Raw genomic sequence first — 21,843 nt, 5'->3', positions numbered from 1 at the left:
TTACGTAATAAGGAATAGTGATTACACGGCGCACGGCCGAAAATTACAACAGAAAGTATGAGCAGATATTTCACGTTCCTGAGTACTCTATTCTAACTAGGGCCTACTCTTCTCTCTTCTGTCCTCCCCCCTTGTTATGTTTGTGCTTCACGTTTTTTATAGTTTGCTTTCCCGCTTGGCGTGCTTCAGTCTTTACTCGTTTTGGTTCCCTATTTCACGGTTGCATTATCTTCACTACCTTCCCTGTTACGGTTTGCTTACTTCACCTACATCCAGATTCGTTTCATACCCAAATTACCAATCTGTCCCACGGACAACACCTGGCATGCCCGTGGGATAGTACCTTCGCACATCTAACCCACCATAATCGAAAAAATAGATTCACAAATTTTTTATGATACACTCATTCCTCGGTCAAAATGTCAAGGATGCCTTCGGAGGTTGGTTGCACGTTTGGTTCCTCCGTCGTAGCCGCTGAGATAGCAAGTTCAGGCTTGTTCTGTGGGGTTTGCTCGGCCGAGAAATCCGGCTCGTTGTTGATATCTGTCCTTGTTGCTGGTGGGGTGGGGGCTTCCTCTTCGTGGTCTGGTTGCCGTGCCGTTTCTGTAAAGGCCCGTTCGGTTTCAAGCATCAACTGCAATTGGTTGTCGTTGAATTCTTCAAGGAGGCTTTCGATGGTTGTGGTGTGCGTTTTTGCTAAGGCTTGGAAATGCTCGGTGAGGTCTTCTCGGACCATTTGTATGCTATTTTCGTCCATTTTATAGAACCCGCGGCCTTATTTCTTCCGGTTTTCGGCGTCAGCCCGTAAAACTTGGGAGTTTGGCTGCTGGCGAGATTTTCTACGACCTTCTGGTTGAGCTTCTGCCGTTGTTTGACCACCAAGGTGTGGATTCGTTCCTCACGCATGTCGTATTTGGCTTGGAGGGTGATCGTTTCTCTTTTAGCTTCTTCCGCCTCCCGTTGCAGTTTGACTTTGATGATCTCGCACGACGTGTTGAGGACGGCAATCCGTGCCTCTGTCTCGTCCGTTAATTGGTCAAACCGGCAGAGGAGATGATCCGTGTTGTCGGCTGATTCCTTCAAATACTGCTCGCGTTGCCTTTCGAGTTCCAACGCTGAGTTCATTTGATGTTCGTGAAGGGAGTCCACCAGTTGGCATCGCTCCTGCTCGGTTTGGTCCAATTTTTGCAGGAACTGACTGGAGCGCACTTGTAATTCCACGAGTTCCTTGTTTAGAAATGCAATTTGTGCGGCCGCTATATATTGTGTAGTCCTGAGGGCGGTTGTGGCATTGTTTTCTGTCTCTTGGAGCTTGGTCGTCTAGTCATGGAGCAGTTTTTGTAGCTCGGCTTCCCTTTTCGTTGCTTGCTCCTTTATTTCGGCTGCCTCGGCTTTGGCTGTGTCGTAACGTTCCTTAGCTTTGTCCGCGATGGCTGTTTGAATGATAAGTTCTTCTTTATAACGGTGGATAGCATCTTTGAACGGAGCCGTGTTGTGATTGCCCTCGGTTTGGGTTGTTTCATCATGCATCGCGTAGGGGCTGGGTGGTTCTGTTTGGGTAGATATATCGACCAGCTCGACACAACTTCGTAGTTCCGTTTGGGTTGACGCTTCGTGTGGGTGGGTGGTGGGAAGGGACAAGCCGAGCAAAGTGGACTCGGTGTTTGTCTGGAGTCGTGCCTCTAGTGCGGCCAAGCAGAGTTCCGATGCTTGCCACAACTCGGTGGTGGTCTTGGCTTGCTTCCGTGCTTCTTTAGTCGCGCGTGTAGTCTTTGCCAACTCGCGGTAAACCTCGACAAGTGCCGTGTTGAGGTCGGGTAGCTCGATGCGTGTGCGACGTTTCTTTGTGGCTCTCTTCCATCCTACTTTTTGTAACTTGGGCTCGTTGTCAGATTCCATTTCGTTGGCCAATGCCCTTTCCACCATCTGTTGTTTGGCGTGTTCTTGGGCCATGCGGGCTGCGGCAGCGACTTGGAGGCGGGCAAGGAAATCAATGAGTTCGTAAGTTGTGCTGTGTTGTAAAATGGCACCGAGCTCATGTGATTCGGCTGGTAAGTCCTTGAAAGTCATTACCTCGTCCTCTGAGAACCGTGATTGTTGCCCTTGTTCGATCTGATCGGTCAGAGCGAGGGGTTTAGCTGTGACGACTGCGACTGTCTTCGTTGGTACACTGACCAGTTGCCGGTTTTCGGCTGAGGAGTTCGCGGTTGTTCCTTCCTCGCTGCGACGTTGTGGGCGGCGTTTCTTGGCAGGGTTGAGTTTTGGGGCGGCAAGTTCATTGCGATCTCACTTCCGTTGGGTCACCGAGGAGTGATCCGTACCCATACCGGATTTTTGGTTGTCAGTTTTTTGCTTCGGGCGTGGAGTGGCTGCGGGCCGTGGGGACGTGATACAGATCGTGGAGGATTGAGGTTTGCCGCTTTCCCGAATGGTAATGTTGTTGGGACCTCATGGTTCTTCGACTTGGCTCGAGGCGAGGTTGGGGTGCGGGCCGGTGTTTCGTCCTGCCATTCGTCCTGTGGCAACTACAGGGCTCTTGGTTTTCTGTCCTGGGTGGGTAGAGCTGGTAGGGCCAATGTTTGGCGAGATGGGGCCGTGGTTTGGGGAGGGTAAAGTATGGCCAGATATTGTGCCAACACTGGGAAGAAATGCTTACCTGATTGGAAGGAGGCCAACGCGGCATGAATTCCTTCCTCAGTGAGTATACCCCAATTGACAGCTCCGCCTCGATATGCCGTGATGATTAAGCCAGCCCTCTTCTTGGGTATGCTATATGCATTGGCGGTGATACGTCCATACTCCAAAAGAAAATGGTCCAGATTTCCGAAGAATTCATTGGAATCTCCGTGCATGCGATGGGCCTTTGTAGATGCGGAGTATTCTCCGAAATATTTTTCTAGAATGTACTATGGCGGAGTATTGACATCGTGTTCGCCCCCACGCTGCAAACTAAGCGCCGAGCGGATCTGATTGTTGGTGATGGTGTCCGGATGCACCTTCTTGGCTATTGCCTGCGCTTCGGGGTGTGGAGCAGTGTCGAGGACGCGGAGGTATCCTCCCAGACCGTGGTTGCTGAGCCAAGTGCGGAGTTCTCTGGATACTTCGATTGTCATGGCTATCACGAAAGAGCAGGAAGGCGAGTAGGGATGGAAGTTAGGAGTCAGAGAGCAAGAGAGCACTTGGCTTGGTTGATTACACTTGAAGGATGTTACTAGGGCCAAGTTACTGGGATCTCCTTGCTCAAATTGAGGCTGTGCTGTGTGTCGTGGTTGCTAGTGTCGGGCCTGCTGGGAATAGGACTGCGGAAGGTTTCACGAGGCTCGGATTGGGGAGGCTGCCTATTATTAGTGTGCGGAGGGTCTCGGCGACGGTTGTCGAAGGTCGTCGATTATTCTCCGAAGGTCGGAAGCCGCGATTATGATGTGGGGCCGGTCGATCGTGCCGTGGGTACCGGGGTTCATAATAGTCTCCTTGATCGTAGTCATTACGGTAATAGGGTTCCTCCAGATAATAGTGCTCGTCACGATAATAGCGTGGTCAATTGTGATAGTATGGTGGCTCCGGTCGGTAGTGGGGATCCCGGTGATAGGGATCTGGTTCAGGGTGGCAGCCATCGTTTCGGTGAAGCCGATCATCCTCCCAAGGTCGTTCAGCGTCTCTATTCCGTGGTGGTGGTTGCTCATCCTGTTGCGAAGGATCGTGGCGTGGCTCAATTTGTTGTACCAGAACCGAGTTAGTACGGTTGAGCATGTTGTACTCACATTGCTCAACCGTATGTACTCTAGAATGGCAGATGGGACAATGTGGTCGTAGAGGGCAATCGATAGCTGAGTGACCGGACTTGGCACAAGTTGTGCATTGCAGTGGTTGCCGAAACTAGGTCTCTTCGGTTGTTGGCAAGGTGGTTTGGAGTGTGCCCATGGAGAAAGAATTGTTATGATGAGCCCTATCTAAAGCAAGAACACGAGCGACCACTTGCTCGATAGTGTGTTGTGAAAAATCCGTAAGGGCCAACGTCGTGCTCAGCAGCTCCCGGAGTCCGGCAAGGAACGTATCTTTTAAATGATTGGCCGACACATCCTCTGCCAGTTGCCGGTAAAGGTCTTGAAATAGGATGGTAAACTGGGAAACCGTTTCATTGGGTCCCTGAGCAATGGTATAGAATTGACGGAGCAATTCGCGCTTAGGGATCTCCTGGTGGAATAACACCAGAAACTGGGTGCGGACATCTTGGAATGTGGTAAACTCCCCCGGATCGTGGTGCGAATACCACCATGCAGCGGGGCCTTCTAGCGAAAGGGTAAATTCCGCGATTTTGGAGGCGTCCACCTCCTCAACGGTGAGGCATTGCGTAGAATGGTTGGCTTGGCACGTGGAGAGAAAAGAGCGGATGTGAGGTTTCGCGTCGGGACCATCCGTGTAGCGGGTATAGGAGTGGTACGGCATTGCGTCGAGATCTGGGTCGTCCGGTAGGGCCAGGAAAGGGTTGAACTCGGATTGTTGAGAGACTGTCGGCGGACTCGGAGGAGTGGTGAGTTCGGGGCCGGTATGTCCTTGTGTATCGGGGATGATTGGTGAGGGGTGTGATTCCGGGGTTTTTGGTGATGAGTGCTGAGTGATCGCGGAGTCAGCGGTATCCTCGGCTGGCTCGGCGTGGCGGGATGGGAGCTGAGCGCGGGTAAGACGGTTGGGCGCCGTAATGGCGGCTGGGGGTCTCCACCGACGTTTGTTCGCTGTGATGCACAGCGTGAACTGGGCATGCCAAATTGTGTTGTCTCCTTCGTGGAAGCAACACCTTTGATTACTCCTATGGTAATTGGATCAGGGGACTGTGGTACGTGGCGGAGGTCAAGGTGAGAGAGGGATCCCTCGGCATCCGATTCGTACCCAGAACGATTGGTTAACCGTAAAGACCCGATTTTAATCCGAGAAGTTAATATTTAGAAATGCAGTGAAGACACAGACCAGATTTGACCCAAAACTAGATGTTTATTACGTAATACAGAATAGTGATTACACGGCACACGGCCGAAAATTACAACAGAAAGTATGAGCAGATATTCCACGTTCCTGAGTACTCTATTCTAACTAGGGCCTACTCTTCTCTCTTCTGTCCTCCCCCCTTGTTACGTTTGTGCTTCACGTTTTTTATAGTTTGCTTTCCCGCTTGGCGTGCTTCAGTCTTTACTCGTTTTGGTTCCCTATTTCACGGTTGCATTATCTTCACTACCTTCCCTGTTACGGTTTGCTTACTTCACCTACATCCAGATTCGTTTCATACCCAAATTACCAATCTGTCCCACGGACAACATACTACAACTGCCCTTGTTCATACTGCATTGCTAGTTAGCTCCATCACTTTCTCATTTGTTCTATTTCTCAGAATGATTACTTCTACTAAAGCATCAGAGTTACTTTTCCAAGTTGCATGGAATAGACTCCAGGAGGTTTTTAAAAGATGTTGAGGACCTCATTGCCAAATTCTCATTTTTCACCTTCTTACTTTAAAGAGAGCTTGTATAAAGGTTATTTGTTTGATCGACACAATAAATTTTAGCTGCTTTATGTAGTGATATAAATTGAGTCATAAATATAGATAACAATAAAGTCCTTGTTTTCTCTTCCAGGAACTTCTACACATGCAATTTACGGAGATTTGTAGCTGGGGTTATTGTGCATTTTCATTTTCACCAGTAATTGGAAACATGTAAGGACAACAGAACGTGCTGATATTGTAATACATATGGAAATATCCTCCAAAATCTCTGGTTGCATTCGCATTGATGAGTGAATATAGCCATCTTTATATTACAACATTACTTAATGGGAGCATGGACAACCAATTCTATTAGTAAAAGACAACTTTCACTGCCAGGAAAGCTCATTGAAACTCATCCATATTTTGGAAGTCCAATCAATTTGAAAAGTAAATTTATATTTGAAGAAATTCGGCTCCTATTCATAACTTTCGCATATTCTCTTAGGATGAGGCAATATTGTCAATTCATGATGTTGGAAATAATGAATCAAAGAAAACTCTTAAAAGAGTTATCCAAACATCATGATTACAAGATTTTTGAGGTTTTATGTGTTGAATTGTTTGTGCGCATCTTTAATTTTTTTACTGATTTTGTCTTTGTATTCTCAGGACATACAATCATGACCGCCGATTGATAACAGCACAGGTAGATATTGTGTTCATTAGATATTACAAAAATAGAAATAAAAAACATATCATTACTTCATGTAAGTGAAATGGTGGATAGTTATTAAAAACAATATGAATCATCTGGAAAAACTAACATCGAAAAAGAATAACCAAAAGAGAGAAAGTTATATTAATATCTTTTACGAAGCCAAGCTACCTCCATGTTAATGAAACAAATTGTTTTAATGCATAAATGCCAGTATGATCTCCCAAATACGGTGGATACTGGCCTCTATCTACTCTCATCTCCGCCTATATTATTGTTGAGAATGATTCAAAGTTATAACGGCTAGTCAGCTCTAACAGCTAGTTAGCCCAACGGCCAGATCTTGGCCTTTATAAAGAGGAACTTTTTCCTCATGTAAATATGAGCGATCTCTGTACTTTCTCCCTCTTGTTGTGACATACCAATGTATATTACTGAACAAATGTGCTTTCTCATTTTTCTATTTGGCATCAGAGCATAGATCCGCCCCTCCGCAAAACCCTAGATCCACCCCTCTGCTGGTATGATAGCGATCGGAACTGCACTGTCCTAGCATCCAAGAGAGGAAAGGGGGCTTCTCCTTTTGGGATGACATTATGTGATTGAGAGGAGACTTGAGAAAAGAAGTCAGAAGAGGAGAGCAGAGATAGGCTAAGCTAGAAGATGGATGAGGTGTTCTCAAATTTGAACAAGGACGAGGTGAAAACATTGATGAAATACATGAAGCAGGCTGAGATTGTAGCATCTGGAGGTGTGACAGGAACACAACCACCACCTCGACTTGAACTCCTCCTAATTGAGTTCAAGCTTGATGGACCAGCCACGTACTTGAGCTGATCGCGTCGGATTATGGGTGCTTTGGCAAGGAGAAGCCTTGACGGCTACCTAACGGGAGAAGAGAAAGAAACTGTTGTTAAAACCAGTAGTGAATGGAAAGCATGGAGAGCTACACACATGTCTTTGTATACATGGTTTCTCAACTCCATGGTTCCATCAATCACCACAACATGAGAGTATTTTAAATCGAGCAGGAGATAGATGTCGTCTAGCAGGGAGATGGGATGATTAAGGAATATGCCATAAAGCTGAAGCATCTATGGGCAGAATATGATCATTTCTCGCCTGTGACAGTGTGCAGTGATCCTCAATGTAAGAGCAAGGAGGTTTCTGCTCAAAGAAGAACCATGCAATTTTTGAAACATCTTAACTTGTCATTTGATCAAAGAAAGGCAGTTCTTCTAGCCAAACCTGAAATTCCCACCCTTGATGAGGCAATTGCAACTATGATACTGGAGGAGAGTAGAATGAAGCTGCTTTCTGACACCGCCGGACTTCCAGGGGTACGATTGGCAATAATGGTGTCAAATTCAAGTGGAAGTGAAAATCGAAAATGCTACAATTGTGGTGAAGCTGGTCATTTAAAGAATGCTTGCCCTAAACCATCTAAGGAGAGGGAATATGGAGGATGTGGACAAACTAGAGGTCGTGGTAGAGGGGGCCGAAGAGGAGGTCACAAAGCAAACCTGATGGTAGCAAAAGAAGAGGAAGGAACTAAGGTAGTGTTCACCGAAGAGGATCAAGCTCTCTTAGAAATACTTAGGAGGAAGCAAAGAGCTGCAGATGATACTTCATTCATGTCAAGAGGTAACGTTGCCACCTATGCTTATTCAGCCACAAGTACTAGCAACACAAATACTCTTGCCTCTACACCAAAATGGATAATTGATTCTAGTGCATCTAGGCATGTGATAGGTAATGATAGTGAATACTCCTCGTATACTCACTTAACAATGCCAGAGAGCATTCAAATTGTTGACGGTACAACACAACTTGTAGTTGGTATAGGTACAATGAAATGTACTGACTCTGTGACATTGTCTAATGTGTTGCATGCTCCTTTCCTAGTAAACCAATTATCCATAAGTTCTATAATACACCAACTAAAATGTGTTGTTTCTTTTGATATTCCCAGGGTGATATTCCAAGAGAAAGGGATAGGTCGGAGACTTGGGATTGGCACATGGCATAGTGGACTATGGTATTTGGATCGTGAAGGGCTGGATTTAGCATTAGCATCTATGGTAGAGAGAACAGATGTAAGGGGATCTAAAATGAGTTATGAGGACTTGTTGATACTTTACCACCAACGTATGGAACATACCTCTTATGGTGTTTTGAGTCGGGTGTATCCACACCTTTTTGAAAAGGCTGATAAAACGAAACTTGTTTGTGATGCATGTGAATTTGGTAAGCTTACGAAAAGCTCATGTGTTAGTTTAGGTCATAGGAGTTCCCATGCATTTGATGTAATACACTCCGATGTTTGGGGACCGTGTTCCACAAGTTCTATTAATGGATATCGATATTTTGTCTCTTTCATTGACTGGTTCTCTCGTATGACTTGGTTATATTTGATGAGGAAAAAGAATGAAGTATTTTCTTGTTTTAAAGATTTTCATAGAGCAGTTCAAACTCCATATGGTGCAATAGTAAAAGTGTTGAGGTCTGATAATGGAACAGAGTATGCTAACATTACATTTAGGGCATAACTCTTAGATCAAGGAATACAACATCAAACTACATGCCCATATACACCAGCACAAAATGGAGTAGCAGAGAGGAAGAATAGACATTTTCTAGAGGTAACAAGAAGCATGATGATTTCTTTGAATGTCCCAAAGCGGCTGTGGGGACAGGCAGTTTTGACAGCTGCCGCATTGATGAATAGAATGCCCTCTAGAGTACTGGCGTGGAAGTCTCCATGTGAGTTGTTGCAAGGGAATAACTCTAGAATCCTTCCTTTGAAGGTGTTTTGATGTGTGTGTTTTGTAAAGGACAATAAACCATTTGTAGGAAAACTTTATCCTAGAGTTGTGAAATGTGTATTTGTGGGATACTCTGCCACACAAAAAGGGTAGGTTTTTTGGAGTCCAGTAGAGTCAGAGCCATATTATAAACAAGAGGTAACTTCACCATTTGATGACTTAATTGAGACCGAAAATATGAGGGAAGGAGATAATGGTGAGAGGTTGCTAAAAATAGGATCAATTCCTTTGTTGATCCGTACATCAGCTGATGAACAAGTGAACGTAGGAGATAAGGAAGAAGAAGGAAAAGAAAATGAGGAACCTATATGTGTTGGGACTCAAACTGAGGGGGTGCTAAAGGTGTATACACGGAAGAGGAGGCAGAAAGAAGAAAATATAAACACATCTTCAGTGCCACTTGTGCTATCAAGTTCCATGTCCTGGCCTGCCTCAACTTCTGAAATACCTATAGAACTCCCAAACGCAGAAACAGGTGATTATTTCCTCAAGATCAGAACCAGAATTCTTCTTGGGAGAGGACAAGGTGGAATACACACGCTCCTACACATACCTAGGAGTAACATTTACAGGACCTAGGTTCTCCTTACAAGAGGCCGCTTGTGCCCGACTTTCTCGTGCATATGCAGCCCTTGGTGCTCTCGAGAGACAATGTGCACATTTGCAATTCCAAGAGCCATGGACTAAGCTATGGTTATTTGATACACTTGTCACACCAACTCTTCTCTATGGAGTAGAGACATGGGGACCGAGTCTTAATAAGGCAAACCATTGGAAAGATTTAGAGAGGCCTTTAGCGTCAATGATTGCTCGCATGGTAAGGAACAAAGTATCGATGCCCCACGATATAATCCGGGCAGAGATGGAAGCAGCACCTATAATAACCGAGGCGTTGTTCCGATTAGTGACATTTATCCAACGTCTTTGGGAGCTCCCTAAACGAAGGTACCCAAGGTTGGCACTTATGTTATCAAAACAGCTGGCTGAAAATGGAGACACTCATTGTTGGTATGCTAAAATGCAGCAATGGTTCAAGTCACATGGCATGAGTATAAATGCACTACCCCCGTTCCAATATAGCTTGGACTGTCCCCATCTAAATATGACCAAAGTGGAAAAGAATAGAGTGATCCGAACTGATATTATTAACTTGGGAAACAAGATAACATGGATCAGCCCCAAAATACCACTTGGTACAAAGATGACCCACTATAAGACACTTCTTACATGCATCGGAGGATGGATTTGTCATCAGGCCACCTTATATGGACATACATCTATCCTATGCACTACGTAGTGTGATAGGGCAACTGCGAACCTCATCACATCAGCTACAGATTGAGGTAGGCAGATATACACGACTACCTCTAGAAGCGAGAATTTGTCAATTGTGTCATCAAGGAGTGGAATCTGAAGAACACTATGTTTGTGATTGTAGTGTCTTTTATGAAATCAGAGGGAGATACCATTGCCTCTTTAAGCAAGGCTTTGGCCCACTACGCAAGGTAATGGAATATGAGGACCAATGATGCTTAGGACTTTTCTTGCTAGAGCTCAAGAGACATCGGGAAAAGTTGTTGAAGAATACAGCCACACAAGCTCATCCACAAAGAACAATCACAACTTTCTTTAGCCCCATCACTCCTAATGCTAGAAATCAACCCCAAGATACACAAATGGGCTTCAAACCAGGACATAACAAAGGGGCTACAATTGATCGGGCAATGGCAATTTGCCGTGCACGTAGGCCTTGGCCCCATGGACCACGACCTCGACAGATAAAAGCCATTATCTCCCGCCATCGTAGGTGCGTCCCTCGCTTTGGAGACATTTCCATTCTGGATCGATCTATGCTAGAGGTCTTTCGAAGACAAAAGCTATAATATACCTAATTTGAGGATCTCACATGTGCCAAAAACCAAATTCCCTCATTAATTTTCTTTTCGTGTTATTTACTTTTATATTTACTGTGTAATATTTATTTTATTTTGATTTGTTCTCAAGACGAGATGACACTTAAGATGTAATCTCTTATTTGGTCGTATAGGCCATTTTGGCCTCTTAAAAGATGTTAATATATCTTTCTTTCTTTCTTTCTTTCTTCTTTCTCCTTCTCCTATAGAGGTTAGGAGGACCTCTCGCAGTAATGCAGGACTCCCTCTTGATCGTTATGGTTTTCCTCATGATATTGCTCACTTTATCTCTTATTCTAACATATCAACTACACATAGAGCATTCATTGCATCATTAGACTTTGTCACTTTACGCAAGTGTTGGCAGGTTGTTATAGAAGATCCAAAGTGAAAAGCAGCCATGCAAAAAGAACTCGAAGCTCTTGAGAAGAACAAAACTTGGGAGACTGTGTCACTACCACCAGGAAAGAAGGCGGTTGGGTGCAAATGGGCGTTTACAATAAAACAGACCCAAGAGGGAAAAATAGATCGATAAAAGGCACGATTAGTGGCGAAGGGATAGAGTCAGACATATGGCATTGATTACGATGAGACTTTTGCACTTGTAGCGAAGAAGAGCACTATTAGAACACTTATTTCCTTAGCAATGAATTAGGATTGGAAATTACATCAATTAGATGTAAGAAATGCAATCCTTCATGGAGAGTTGATGGAGGAAGTGTACATGGATATCCCCCCAGGTTTTGCTACAATTCAAACATTCGGTAAGGTTTGCAAACTAAGGAAGTCACTTTATGGACTAAAACAATCTCCTCGAGCCTAGTTCAACAAGTTAAGAAGGGCTATGGTGGGTATAGGATACCAACAGACTCGAGGAGATTGCTGTGTTTTTTTGACAACACAAGGAGCATACTACATTACTTGCTGTGTATGTGGATAATATAATTATGACGGGTAACGATGAAGGAGAAATTGCCGAGCTGAAGGTGCAACTGGGTAAAGAGTTTGATGTGAAGGATCTAGGATTGCTACGATACTTTCTTGGAATTGAGGTAGCTTGTGGAGCAGGAGTTGTTCTATCTCAGCGAAAATATGTATTAGATTAAGTCTTACTAGATTGTGTGACAAGATGGGCTTAGTGGATATTTTTCGCCCATCTTGAGGTGGAGTGTTGAGAATGATTAAAAGTTATAATGGCTAGTCAGCTGCAACAGCTAGTTAGCCCAACGGCCAGATCTTGGCCTTTATAAACAGGAACTTTCTCCTCATGTAAATATGAGCGATCTCTGTACTTTCTCCCTCCTCATGTGACATACCAATGTATATTATTGAACAATTGTGCTTTCTCATTTTTCTTTTATTATGTGATGGGGAATAAGGTTTCTATTGGAGGAGCAACGAGAAGCGAACGAACTGCTGTTTTCCTGCACGAAAATGGTGAACAGCACACAAAGCAAGAGAGCACAAAGAAAGACACACAGAAAAATATTTTGGCAGGCATAGAAAACCCTCATTTTCTATTAAGTTATATACCTATTCATAAATAGTGAAAATTTACCTTTTTGGCCTTTCTCACTATCTATCAGTTTCCCCAAATCTTTCTAGCTATGTGCCTATCAAGGCTCTGTAGAAAGGAGTTGGAGCTACAAGCGTATCAAACCACCACAATTTAATTTGTGGTCTTGGAACTAGGTATGTGCACATTATCTCTCAAGGGCACCAAGGGCTCCATTTTCATGAGAAGGTTGAGACAAGCAACCTGCCATAGGAAGAACTGTGGCCCATGTGAATGTTACACCTACGTATTTGTAGGATCATGTGTAAGGTCACTTTTTTCCTGTCCACAGAAGATTCCCGGTTCTGATCTTGTTACCCATACTTAGATTGATGTTAAACACAATCGTTTTAGTTTTATCGAGTTTGACTATCAAATCTCTTTAGCTAGAAAATGTAACATCTATTGAGGAGAGGCAAAAATAGCCCATGATAGAGATGCCCTCTGATCATTACTTGGGGTGGACCCATCCCACTACTTCCTATCCTTCTTTCTGGGGTTTTCCATGCTATATAGATCCTCCATTGTGGGATACCAAAGCTTAACCTATGCATTATGCAGGTCTTGTGCAGCCAAGACCTTAATAGAACAAGCATCAGGGCAACAAAGATCAATGCATCAAAGGTAACTCAGCAAAGAGAAGGAATAATGTAATCAATGAATCACTTGCAGCAGAAATTAGGGACATGGCATTACAGGAAGTGACATTAACACAGAAATGGGAAAGTTGTATGTGTCTTCCTGTTTTTATTGGATTCCGTAATCAAGCATAGGTCTATGAGATCTACAAGGATTACAACTGCTGACATTAATAGTCAGTTAGAGATGAAAACGTTATATGTTATCACATTCTCAGTAGACAAAAATGAGGGAACAGACAATCGTTTAAATATGGAAAGACAATACTTAATTAAGTGTCTAAGCCTACAGAATCGGATCAACCATGAATCCTCAACTGAGTAGCTCTGTGTAAGATTATCTTATGGAGTGGAGCACTGCTTATGTAAGACTGGATCACTTATATTCCATCCTAACACTAATCCGCCTCATCTTTATATAGCAGAATTATTGGTGGCTAGAGAATGCATAAGCTTATTGTCAATTTATCTATGTTAATATCTAGTCATGTTGAACTCGAATACAAAATGTCTTCCTTGTCTCAGGGTGCAGAAATAGGCGAAACATTGCAGATGTACATAAATAGGCTACAATTTTGATATGGCCTACAATATCAGCATAATCGTATACAATTTTGATAATACAAGTTTGGTTTCAGGTTTATTGTAAAACATGGCATTGATTGTGGTTCCACATATTTCCATGAAACTGGATCCATTTGATCTACTTGTTTACCTCGAACTGTTGCCTATTTTTATGCATTGAAGGTCTTTTTTCTTGGTTATTTTTATCACAACATATAAGAAGCTTTGACAACACCATTAATTATTTTCTTTTACCTGCGGAGTAAATTCATTCAATTTAGCTGAAGCAAGCTTTTGCGATGTTTGAGAAGACCGTTGCATGTTCTTGTAATACATGCGAGTCAGATTAATTTCACTCTAGCCAAAGTTTAAGAATGAATTTGTGAATTGGTGAATGCTTGATAACACCATTGCACATCATATTTGTTTCATAAAAGTGTGTTGGATGGGGTTTTCAATGTGCATTTTGTAAGGTGCTATTCATTATATTTTTATTTCTATTGGAAACCTCTGAAGATGAATTGGAAATTACAATGGATGTGAGGTAGCCATGATATTCAAGATGGTAAAATTTAATGCATAGCATACTCTCACATTGTTGCTACTTCTACAGATCTTTATGGCAAATTAGAGATTCAATCTTACTTTTTACTCAGTTCACAGGTGCAACTATCCACAAATTTACTAAATGTAAGGAATTAACCGGAGCTCTCTTATTTTTGGGTGAAGACATTGCATACCATGGAATCAGGCAGCAGTATTTGCTCTTTCTCAATCATCGCATTTTCATCAAGAATAAACCCTGATTACAAGGAAATTTAGTCATCGGCAAATTGATCTCTTATGAAAATGTGCATCTAGGTTGTAGAACTTGAAAATCCAGAGTTTAGCCACTCTACCAATTAGATGAATATAACAAGTTCTATGGTGTGAAAGCATTGTCATTGCACAACACACGAAACTGAAATATAGATATTGCTTGCATTTCCCTCTAGTGGATCTTGACTAGTGATAAATTTGTTTGTGGCTAGAAAATTTGGGTATTTGGCTTTTGTTCAATGGAAATAAAAAACTGGCCCAAATGTACTCAACAATACTAGAAATAGCTGATTAAATTTTAATATCATTAGTTTTATTAAAGTGCCTCCATTCTTATTGAACAAATTGATCCATTATGGATCATGACTTGAGGTTAAGGTTATTTGATCTAATATTGTATGTACAAAGCCTTCATGTTTTTAATTAACAGTTTAAAACAATATAATTGCCTTTTTCAAGTAATTTAAGGTATGTGATGCAAGTATTGAACTAGGTGGGGTATAACACCCAAGCATACATCATACTTTCTTCACCTTTCGTACACCAAACAAAGTACTTTGAAAATAGATACAATGGGTAACAACAATACTTACACTTATGAGATGAGCCTCATTGTTGATTGAACTATGGCAACTTAAGGAGAATGAGCATATATTCCAATATCATTTTGCCGTGGATCATCTCAATTGGGTAGAGTGGGAACGATATGTAATCATACTTTCTTGCATAAAGATGAGGATAGTGGAGAAGAGAATTTTTTCTTGCGCATTTTTTCCCAATATGCCTCTCTGAGTAGCAACAACTATCATACATCACATTGACACATATGTGCCAAGTGGCAATCACACATCACGTACACTCTTATTCAAACACCCATTTAAGGGGGAGGATTAAAGTTTCCATGCGTAAAGAAAAATGCATTTATTACTAAGAGATTTCTTGCTTGTTGGGAAGGTTTCTATCGCTCAAACTCGAAGTCTAGGATTAGTTGGACCCGAAGTTTGGTAGAGATAAGGTGAACACTTTGGTAAATAAATGTTGTATTCGCAATTTAATGGAGCAAAATTTTAGCATATATCTTTGCTTCTCTAATCTGACACTATCTCCATCTCTTGTTTGTGCTCGTCCCTCTCCTTTTTTGTTACAAACTCTCATTGTTCTTGTCTTGGTAGTTTGACGCATTGATCATGAACTCTACAACATTGGCTGATGAAATCACCTCTAACACCAAAGCTTGCCCCAACCTAGAAGAATCCAAAAGAATATCATTAAGGGTTCAATTGGCCAAATCCAATCTAGAAGAACACTATGAGCACTTCCAAGCTACTACATCAAAGGCTAATGACCATGCACGAAAGCAAGAGGTTATTGAGCACCACATGAGCACATAAACTCAAAGCAGCTAATGTCATGACAATAGATCATGTTAAGATGATGATCAAACAGGTTCATGCCAATGCCATTCATTACGTGGACAAGGTCATATCTATTGCTTGGCAACGCTATCACACACCAACAAGGAGAATTAATAGGTTGCCATCAAGCTGGTTTTACTTCTTAGATATGGATGAAGTAGTGGACTCTGGAGTGAGATCGAATTCAGTTACATCGAGCTTTTGAGGATGACTCTAGCTAAAACTTGGAAGTTGCTCAATGTTGCGGATGGAGCCTCCAACCCCCTGAAAATCCTATCTATACATAAATAATTGTGTTTTTCTCTAATTTATTTAGATTCTAACCATTGTGACATGGATGTGTTGGTCATCCAATATATATCATTATGTGAGGAAATTGTCCTAAAAAAGATGAAGGTCATAATCAACGTCATAAAGCCGAGAATACATTAGAGGGATATGAAGCAATAAAAGGTCAAATGAACTTCAATGACTCACAACCAAACAAGGCACGTGATTGAGGCACAATTAACAATCGGCAACGGTTCGGTTCGGTTTGAGAGGGTCCAAACCGAACCATTTAAAAATGTTGAAACTTGAACCGAACCGAACCGCGAAACCTTTTACACTGAACCGTTAAACCTTTAAACCGTGGTTTCGTGGTTCGATTTCGGTTTTCAACATAGGTCAAATTTATTTTATTTTATTTTTAAATTTATAATATTTCATTATTTAGAATTTTTAAAATTTTTAAGATGTTCCTAAAATGTGAGAATAATAGTAAAAATGAAAAGATTGTTTAAAAACAATTTTTAAAACTTTTAGATTTTTTTTAAAATTTTTAATTTTTTTAAAAATAAAAAATAAAAAATAAAAAATAAAAAACCGTTTAAACCGCGGGTTTTGACTGCTGAAACCAAACCGAAAACGAACCGAACCGTTTAAAAAACCTAAACCTAAACTGAACCGTTGAAACCGTTTAGCCATTAAACCGCGTTTCGCGGTTCGGTTCGGTTCAAACCGAACCGTTGCCGATTGTTAGGCACAATCTTAATCCATGACCCTACCTCATAAAAGGGTCATCACCAAATACATGAGATACAGATTAGTAGTTAGCACAATATCAACTATAACTGGAACAGAAAAGAGAGGTAATTTACCTCAATATAAACTTGTCTTACTTAGTAAGGTCTTACACAACTTAATCTTTTGTACTCCTATAATTTTTGCATATTATTGTTCCGGCATAATAGTTACATTCAATTGGTGGTTATACAAACTTTCTTAAAAGGGGCTACAAGAAAAGCCTCTAATGTTCAGAATTTGTTTTCTTTTACATGCTTACCTCTCCCATGTATGCTTTGATTCTAGTAGTAGCTTGTGTGAATCAAAGTTTGAATGAAAGAATTAAAATATAAGTGACAACTCTTTCTCCCGTTTATCTATATTTATTTTTCTTATTTCCATAATTACATTACCTTAGCGGTAAGCTATTGGGCTATCCATTCAGGGTCTCATAAGCATCCATCCACTTGACGGGGAATCTAGGACAAACAATTTAATGTGTTTGTCTTTCATGTACATCCTTAAAATATTCCAATTCATGCAATAATGTCATTAAATATCAGGACCGGACCTTCACCTATTAAGAGAATCAGGAGCAGCCAGTCACAAACCATGTGAAATAGTCTCCTTTAAACTTTTGGAGACCATCCATCCACTTCGGAAATCATGCATAACCACGATGAACGTTATAGTTCAGAATGGTGAGGCTCTAGAAAACTTTAACCATATTGCACCAGATTTACTGTTTTTATCTCCCAATAGAGATCCAAGGAGCGGATATGGTTCAATGATGTGCCATATGGTTATGGATCATTGTACCATTCCCAATAACTTTGTGGCCTCATTGAAAGCATAAAATATAGAACTTCTAAACACAAGTCATGCATCATTGTACTTCTCCCTATGCCTAAAATAGGAAGACCTTGAACAAATTGTACCATGTTTATTGGTTCTATATCTTATATAGAACCCCAAGGTACTGTTCTGAACAACGAATATTGTAAAATGTAAATCGGGCATATCATGATTCAGATCGCATGTACAAAATCAGATGGATACGAAGAGAAGAAGAATGTGTTTCGCATCGTCAAACCATAGCTGGATCCATGCACCCAGGTTTATTGGTTCTATATCTCATATAGAACCAAGGTACTGTTATGGTCAGGAAATATTGTAGAATGTATGTGAACCATATCATAATCCAGATTGCATGGGAAAAATCAGACATAGACACACTGAAGAAGAATATGTGAACCATATCATAACCCAAATTGCACAGGAAAAATCAGACATATACACACAGAAGAAGAATGTGTTTCATTCACCAAACTGTAGCTGAGTCCATGCACCCGTGTTTCTTGCCATAATATATGTGAATCTTCCTCAAATCCCCTGTTTTTAATTATATACACTTGGTCAAAAGGGAAAAGAATTAATCTCTAACGGCTCACAGAACATTATTTTATATCTGCACAGCGCGACTCAGACATTCTGGAATTCAAAGTGTATTGTTTTCCAGTATTATCCCATCCAGTATTATTAACTTTTCCACACATGTCAACTCCAATGCTTGTTCTCATGGCTTTAATTTTTTCTGCATCTTCTTTCATGCCAACAACTGCATAAATATCAGCCATAAGGAAATATGCTGTTGCAAGTTTATTATCAATATGTATCACCTGATCGAAAGAGAATCTTCCAAGCTTGACATTTCCCCATTTTCTACAAGCACCCAACAAAGCAACCCAAACAGAAGGATCACCTGAAAAAGGCATTGCCGTAACCACAGATATTGCCTTGTCCAGGCACCCTATACACCCGAAAAGTACTGCCATGGAAGTATGGTGCTCTGACTTTGGTATGATCCCATATTTTCTGCTCATATCCTCATAATAAATTTGGGCCTCATCCAATTTACCTGCTTGATTGCATGCATTCAGCACAGATAAGAAGGTTATCTCATTTGGTGAGAGGCCCTCATTTTGCATCTGTGCAATACATCTGAGCACTACATCACCTTGTCTAGCTTGGGAATATCCTGCAATAAGTGCAGACCAAGAGACTACATTTCGGACAGGTAGCTCTTCAAGCACATCTTGTGCTTTTTGAAGCTTGCCACATTTAGCATACATATCAACCAATGCAGTACCAAGTACAGTACTTTTATCTAAATAGCCATTCTTGACAATCTCATGGTGAATTTGTTGTCCCTTGTCAATGATTCCGATGCTGCCACAGGCCTTCAACATGCAAGTGAAGGTGACACCATCTGGCATGATGCCCTCCATTTGCATCCTTTCGAAACACTCGAGTGCTTGCTGGCACGAACCTTGTTTGACATACCCTGCAATAAGCGCAGACCAAGTGACCACATTTCGAATCGGGAGGGTTTCAAGAACTCCTTGTGCTTTTGCAAGATAGCCGCATTTGGCATACATGTCCACCAATGCATTATTGAGCTCGATATTTCTCTTCAACAAACCCATACTGATGATCTCATTATGAATTATTTTCCCCTTGTCAATTGCTCCTATGCTGCCACAAGCCTTCAAAATGGAAATGAATGTAACCTTGTTCGGTGAGAGATCTTCCCTTTGCATATGCTCAAAACACTCAAGGGCTTCGTGACCTCTACCCTCCTCTGCATATCCTGCAATTAGTGTAGACCAAGTTACTACATCTCGATCAGAAAGCTCTTCAAGAGCTTGGTGTGCCTTTCTAAGCTCTCCACACTTAGCATACATATCCACCAGCGCATTACCAAGGACAATATTTTTCCATAGAAGGCACCTCTCAACAATCTCATCATGGATTTCTTTTCCCTTTTCAATATCCTGTATGTTGCCACATGCCTTCAGGATACTCGTGAATGTTACCCCATCTGCAGAGAGGCCCTCTTCCTTCTGCATCCTTTCAAAGCAGTTTAGAGCACTCCAATATTGGCCTATTTCCACGTACCCTGCAATGAGTGCAGACCAAGAAACTGTGGTTCGAACCGGAAGTTTTTCAAGCACCAGTTGAGCTTTTGAAATCAAACCACATTTAGCATACATATCCACCAAAGCAGAACCAAGAACAGGATTTTTCTTCAGAAATCCCTTCTTGACAATCTCATTATGAATTTGGTCACCTTTCTCAGCCATTCTGATATTCCCACAAGCCTGCAAAATGCTAGTGAATGTGAATTCATCAGGGGAGAGACCTTCTCTTTGCATTTGCTCAAAACAGTCAAGTGCTTCATAACCTTGCCCTTCTTGGGCATGTCCTGCAATGAGGGCTGACCAAGAGACAACATTTCGTACAGGAAGCTCGTTAAGCACTTTCCATGCGTTCACAAGCATACCACATTTGGCATACATATCCACCAAAGCATTGCCAAGAACTATATTTTTCTCCAACAAGCCCCTGCTGACAATCTCATTATGGATTTGTTTGCCCTTGTCAATAGCTCTCATACTTCCACAAGCTTTTAGAATACAAGTGAAGGTGACTGCATCCGGAGGGATGCCCTCCTGTTGCATTCTTTCAAAACAGCTTAGTGCTTCATAGAATTGTTGTCGCCCATGGTTGGCATGCCCTGCAATGAGAGCATTCCAACACACTACATCTCTATCATGCATCTCTTCAAGCACTTGCTGAGCTTTCAAAAGAACACCACATTTGGCATACATATGTATCAAAGTGGCAGCTATGTATGGGCTCTTTTCAAGAAAACCTTTCTTCAGAACCTCATCATGTAGGCTTTTACCTGCATACAAATCCTTTTTCTTGGCGCAAGCCTTGAGTGACTCTACAAATTCAACATCTTTTTCAGAGGCAATCTCCTCTCCATTCTTTACATATCGTGTGAAGGATAGCTCTCCAGAAATGGTCATTGCTCTTCTCCTCAGCTCTTTAAGAACCCATGGAGGGTTAGACCATCCATGAATCCATAGAGAATAGTTGGCAGATTTGTGCCTAAAGTCCGGTGATATGGATTGGTACTGTAGAAAAACAACAACAATAGAAGAAGAAGAGGAGGAGGAGGAGGATGAAGAAGAAGAAGAAGAAGATGATGATGATGATGATGATGATGAAGAGGAAGAAGATCCATCTCCTTTCTCTCGCTAAAATTCTCTCTCTCTCTCTCTCTCTCTCTCTCACACACACACACACACACACACACACACACACTCTCTCTCTCTCTCTCTCTCTCTCTCACACACACACACACACACACTCTCTCTCTCTCTCTCTCTCTCTCTCTCTCTCTCTCTCTTACAACCAGAAGCTGGAAAGCAAGAAGAAAAACTCTGATGATGTGCTGCTGACCTTGGTGTGACGATTGTCGAACCAGAGGCGCGGATCCTTGAAGAAGTCTTTCCATAGAAGATGCATCCTTCCATTGGATTTGCAGTGTTTCACCATAGCCACCAGCTCTGTGACTGTGGTAGACGCGTGGTGGGGCATCTAGATGAAATCATGGTGGAGGGAAGGAATCAGGAAGGATGGATGGATGGATGCATAGTATGAACCATACGTACCATACGCGTAAGAAAAACACCCTCAAAGAATGATAAATACCATACATTTGGATTAACTCTTTATTACGAGGTAAATAAGCCTAAAAATGGAAAACAAACTAAAAAAAACATTTAAAAAATGGGAGGAAAAAAAACCAAGAATGTTTGAATAACATTCTCATTCGCTTTCCAACGTAAGAAAACGAATGTTATGCCAGACGAGCACGAATTTTACGTACTATGGATGGATGGATGGACGTCCGGTCCCATAGAAGCTAGAGAGCGAGAGAGATACATACATACATACATAACATACTTAGTTCTTCCTGGACATAATATAACATAACATAACATAACATAACATAACATAACTG

General features: G+C 41.8%; 1 protein-coding gene and 1 long non-coding RNA gene across 3 annotated transcripts; one reads left to right on the top strand and one right to left on the bottom strand.

The window, feature by feature from the left end:
• Positions 1-5,628: 5,628 nt before the first annotated feature.
• On the top strand, positions 5,629-13,985 carry LOC147857157 (uncharacterized). 2 transcript variants are annotated; one of them, XR_015530623.1, is made up of 4 exons: positions 5,635-5,707; positions 6,149-6,185; positions 13,049-13,111; positions 13,651-13,985. It is a non-coding gene; the product is annotated as an uncharacterized LOC147857157 (long non-coding RNA). The 2 variants fall into 2 exon arrangements; XR_015530624.1 differs by lacking the exon at positions 13,049-13,111 and having other exon boundaries at positions 5,629-5,707.
• Positions 13,986-18,023: 4,038 nt separating this feature from the next.
• LOC147857156 (pentatricopeptide repeat-containing protein At5g39350-like) lies at positions 18,024-21,404 on the bottom strand. Its single transcript, XM_087328260.1, has 2 exons — positions 21,279-21,404; positions 18,024-20,950 (listed from the first exon to the last, which is right to left on the bottom strand). Exons 1-2 carry the CDS (start codon positions 21,372-21,374, stop codon positions 18,425-18,427), a joined length of 2,622 nt encoding a protein of 873 aa, XP_087184386.1. The 5' UTR covers positions 21,375-21,404; the 3' UTR covers positions 18,024-18,424.
• Positions 21,405-21,843: the final 439 nt, after the last annotated feature.

Source organism: Azolla caroliniana, unplaced genomic scaffold, assembly GCF_043228905.1.
Source record: "Azolla caroliniana isolate FFs.n. ecotype wild unplaced genomic scaffold, voAzoCaro1.0.p SCAF_12, whole genome shotgun sequence".
Taxonomy (NCBI): domain Eukaryota; kingdom Viridiplantae; phylum Streptophyta; class Polypodiopsida; order Salviniales; family Salviniaceae; genus Azolla; species Azolla caroliniana.
This window is presented reverse-complemented; position numbering and strand designations above follow the sequence as displayed.

Coding starts and splice junctions, on each gene's coding strand:
- LOC147857156 (XM_087328260.1), bottom strand. CDS start 21,374: ATGGTGAAACACTGCAAATCCAATGGAAGGATGCATCTTCTATGGAAA. Junction 20,951..21,278: donor TCGACAATCGTCACACCAAG/GTCAGCAGCACA, acceptor GTTTTTCTACAG/TACCAATCCATATCACCGGA.